The sequence below is a fragment of the Pinus tabuliformis genome, chromosome 8 (assembly GCF_031772625.1).
Source record: "Pinus tabuliformis cultivar Carrire ecotype Pingquan chromosome 8, CPIR1, whole genome shotgun sequence".
Classification (NCBI taxonomy): domain Eukaryota; kingdom Viridiplantae; phylum Streptophyta; class Pinopsida; order Pinales; family Pinaceae; genus Pinus; species Pinus tabuliformis.
Window position 1 is genome coordinate 248,533,458 of NC_142294.1, and position 4,080 is coordinate 248,537,537.

General features: G+C 43.1%; 1 protein-coding gene across 1 annotated transcript; it reads left to right on the plus strand.

Moving 5' to 3' along the window:
- Positions 1-1,105: 1,105 nt before the first annotated feature.
- LOC149235075 (polygalacturonase QRT3-like) lies at positions 1,106-3,410 on the plus strand. The gene is made up of 3 exons (XM_089461287.1): positions 1,106-1,579; positions 1,674-1,910; positions 1,997-3,410. The coding sequence occupies exons 1-3, from the start codon at positions 1,316-1,318 to the stop codon at positions 3,080-3,082; spliced, it is 1,587 nt and encodes a 528-aa protein (XP_089317413.1). The 5' UTR covers positions 1,106-1,315; the 3' UTR covers positions 3,083-3,410.
- Positions 3,411-4,080: the final 670 nt, after the last annotated feature.

Consider the following 4,080-nt stretch of genomic DNA (forward strand, 5'->3'; position numbering starts at 1 on the left):
AAAGTCTTAATTTCTGATGGTTTAGTGGGACCATTACTATATCAATTACTGGTCACATTAGACATCTCTCCCCTATATTTATTGTTAAATCAAAACATAAGCATATACAACCTCACTCATTTAATGCGGATTAACATGCCACTTACTTTACAATGGCTATAATTGGCGATTCCTATTTCCGCCACAGTTTTTTAATTAATGCCCCCTCACATGGGGGCGCGATAGGGAAATATAACGGGAGACTGTTTTTTTTTCTCCTCCAGTTTTTTTTCTCGCATTATATTTCCCTATCGCATCCCCATGTCAGGGGGCATTAATTAAAAACTGTGAAAGAAATAGGAATCGCCAAAAATTACCCGTTCAGCAGAATTTAAACATTCTTCTTTGGCAACCGGAAAATTTAACGGTGGCATTCAGCGTCAGTGTTATCATTAAATACGTTGGGATTACGTGCCGCATGCGTAAAAGAATGGCATAATATGTGTGAGCGAATATCTTGGAAGTGAATTCTTGAACAAACGGGCGTGAATTATTAAACAATCTAAGCAACTCCTAAAGAGTAAAGCATTTGATATTTGACATTCGATATTTGACATGATATATATTTAATTATATAAATTGCGCATGCAGCTCTGGAGAGTCGAACACACATATCTGGGTGCGTCAGAGTCACGCACGTAGCGTGGAAATTTTCCAATTGCATTTCATTTAATTCATCAGTCTCTGATTTCGCTTTCTCCATACGTTACGAATTGATTATTAATGTGAGCGTGGTCGTTAGGTGGAGTCATCATTGGTGTAATTAATTGATTGTAGGGCCATTCCCCTGCCGCCCTGCAATGTGGAGTAATGGCTGCGGCAAAAACGATTGGTAATATTTTGTAGCTTCGGACAGAATTAAGATATAAATGCTTTTGGAGTGGAGTTTTTTGTTTTTGTTTTTTTTAAATGTGGTTAGGTCGTTAAAATTATTATTATTATTATTAATGGGAAGTGAATTTTATTGGTTAATAAATTATTTATTTGTATTTTTTTAACAAATTTATAGAGCACTTCAACATAAGATTATAGATATAGAGCACTTCAAAATTCAGCACAAGAAAGAAAGATTATAAATATAGAGCACTTCAACACTCAGAACAAGAAAGATTATAAAGATTGCTCAGTTCCATTGGGATTTCTTTCTGCAATGGCCTTCACGTCCGCCATTCTCTTCTGGAAAAATATTTGAAGGTATCATAATCTGGCTTTTGTCTATATTTCGTTTTTAGTAGCCTGGAATTAGAAGAGGAAGTCTCAACCTGCAAAAGGAGTAATGGGTGCCCTAGGGGCTTTTTCCGTCTTGGTTGTAATGGCGTTTCTTGGGATTTTATCCAATGTGGATTGTCACATGATTTTGAGATCATGCAAGCCTGGTGCTCACTCGAGAACCCTCTCGCAATCAAGAATGGAGAGTCGCGATTCTCCGGTCATCAATGTTCCCAAATATGTCAGTCGAGCGGAGGCGAAGAGAGTTTCGATTGCTCGCTGGAACAAGGCTCAGTCGCTGGCTGCGGCGCCAAGACCTCACAACACCACGGTAAGTGTACTGGGGATGGCACACTTTTCTGCAAATTGAGCAACGGAAATTAGCTTTTTTAGTGTGTTTTGTTGGTTTGCTTTTGGTTGCGCAGGTCCCATCGAATGGCCGCTTATTCTATGTTACAGACTATGGCGCGGATCCAACCGGAGCCACAGACAGCACTCAGGCCCTGTTGGCTGCCATCAATGGGGCCTTCAATGTAACTACAATCAAACATATGATGCCAGGTGTACCTGACCTCGGAGGCGTGGAGATTCATCTCGAAGGGGGAAATTATCTCATCAGCGGACCTCTGCGGCTGCCTGCAAGCAGAGGCGGCAATGTTTTGGTATTGAAATTAAATCTCTGTATTTTTTTGGTGTATCACATTGCAGGTTTGTCCAGACGAATTACTAATTGATTCCGCGCACACAGATTCACGGGGGAACTCTGCGGGCTTCTGAGAATTTCCCAAAAGATCGGTACTTGATCGAGCTATGGTCCTCGACTGATGACAAGCTCAATGGGAACCTCAATGGCGACGAGCTCGCGACCGCCATCACGGGCATGGACTTGTCTGCTGAGTACTCGTACGAATATGTTACTCTGCGGAATTTGATGTTGGATGCGAATTTTTCAGGCGGGGGTATTCTAGTCATCAATTCCCTTAGAACCAACATAGATAGCTGCTATATCTCGCATTTCATGTCGTCTGGCATCATGGTTCAGGGCGGGCACGAGACAGTCATCCATAATTCCTTTCTTGGACAGCACATTACCGCGGGTGGAAGCCCCATTGAGAGGCAATTCAGTGGCGTTGCTATAAATCTCATGGGCAACGACAACGCTGTAACAGATGTGGTCATTTTCTCGGCTGCTGTGGGGATTTTGTTGAGCGGTCAGGCCAATATAATAACGGGAGTCCACTGCTATAATAAGGCCACGGGCTTTGGAGGAGTTGGAATCAAACTACAGCTCGGTGGATTGACTCAGACTAGGATTCTCGGTTCTTATATGGACTACACAGGCATTGTTGCAGAAGATCCCGTGCAGCTTGATATTGTTAATAGTTTCTTTTTAGGCGATGCCTACATATTGCTGAAATCGTCTCAGAGGAAAATGATATCCGGTGTCAATATTGTAAACAATATGTTTGCTGGCTCTGGGAAGGGCGTGAACATTGTTCAGTTGGACGGACAATTTCAATCCATCAATCAGATCGTTGTTCACGGGAACAACGTGCTGGGAATGGCGCTTAAATCAACCGTGGCTCGAGGCACAGTGAAGGGTAACGGGACCACATGGACCATAGACTTTAATCCCGTCCTGCTCTTCCCGAACCATATTCAGCATGTTCAGTACTCTTTCTATACTTCTGATGCATCATTTCCCAGGCATGCTCTCAGAAATGTTTCTCAGAACAAAGTGGTGATCGAGGCGGATACCCAAGTATCTGCAACAGTGGCGGTACAGGTAGACCAGAGTGCCACTTTTGTTCAGGGCAGTGCGATTTATTCCTAACAGACGGGCTCTCCGGATTACTCCATAAAGATTTTGCTAGATGTGGTTGCAGGGCAACAATGCACGGGAAAATCCCAATGCATTTAATTCCTTTGTTTCCTATAATTTTTGCCATTTTTTCCCTCCCGAGGCGCCAACAGAACGAGGCTTGTTTGGGGGAGATTGGAGGCTTCATCAGTCCCTAACCAGCTAACGATCAATTCCCCCATAAATGATCGGAGCTCAAGAGGAAGCCACCCTCACAGATGATAGAGAATTAGTACATGTACTTCAAAATTGTCGAAATTGCATAATTTCAGAAAAATCTATACAATTATATTAAAATGTATTCCGATATGGAAGTCTGGTTGCATGGTTTCTTAAGAATATATGCCAGTAAATTATTATATAATCCGATATAGAAGTTCACGGGGTCGGACCGGTTACCGTAATGTTTTATTTTATGCCGAAGGCATATCTGGAGAATACCTCTGGTGTTGGGCGACCATTATTCCACGCCATCCTTGCATTTATTGTAAGACGTAATCTTTACATTTATGTAACAGTAAAACTACCTTTTCTACTGTGTGGGATGACCACAGCTTTAGCACCTTTAAAAGGCCCCGGCTTTTGCAATGCTTCTCCGGGTTACTGGCGTCTTATGCTCCGATCCGGTGGTTTTCGGGCAGAAAACTGCTAAAGATTCGGTTGCTCTAGAAAGGCTCTCACTGATCTAAAACAAAGGCAGACGTAGAATAGGCGCGCAATCCAACCCTTTTTGCCGGCAAATTTCTTCCGAGACTGCAAAACTCCGGCCCCAAGGACGGCCGACTGCCTGGCCTTAGAATAAGGCCCTTCCAGTCGAATTAATTAGAGAGAGGAGGTGGATTCAACGCTCCAACGAGATGATAAATGAAGGTAACGTTGAGTAAGTTTAAGCCCTTCTTGGAATCTTTGGGTCGCCGAAAGTGGAGACAGGGTAAAGGGCGAGCGGTCGTGGAGATGCTCCTCCAGGGCAT

Excerpts from the sequence above, each read along its gene's own strand:
- LOC149235075 (XM_089461287.1), top strand. The coding sequence starts at position 1,316 with ATGGGTGCCCTAGGGGCTTTTTCCGTCTTGGTTGTAATGGCGTTTCTT. Across the intron at positions 1,580-1,673 it reads CAAGACCTCACAACACCACG|GTCCCATCGAATGGCCGCTT; the intron begins GTAAGTGTACTG and ends TTGGTTGCGCAG. Across the intron at positions 1,911-1,996 it reads GCAGAGGCGGCAATGTTTTG|ATTCACGGGGGAACTCTGCG; the intron begins GTATTGAAATTA and ends CCGCGCACACAG.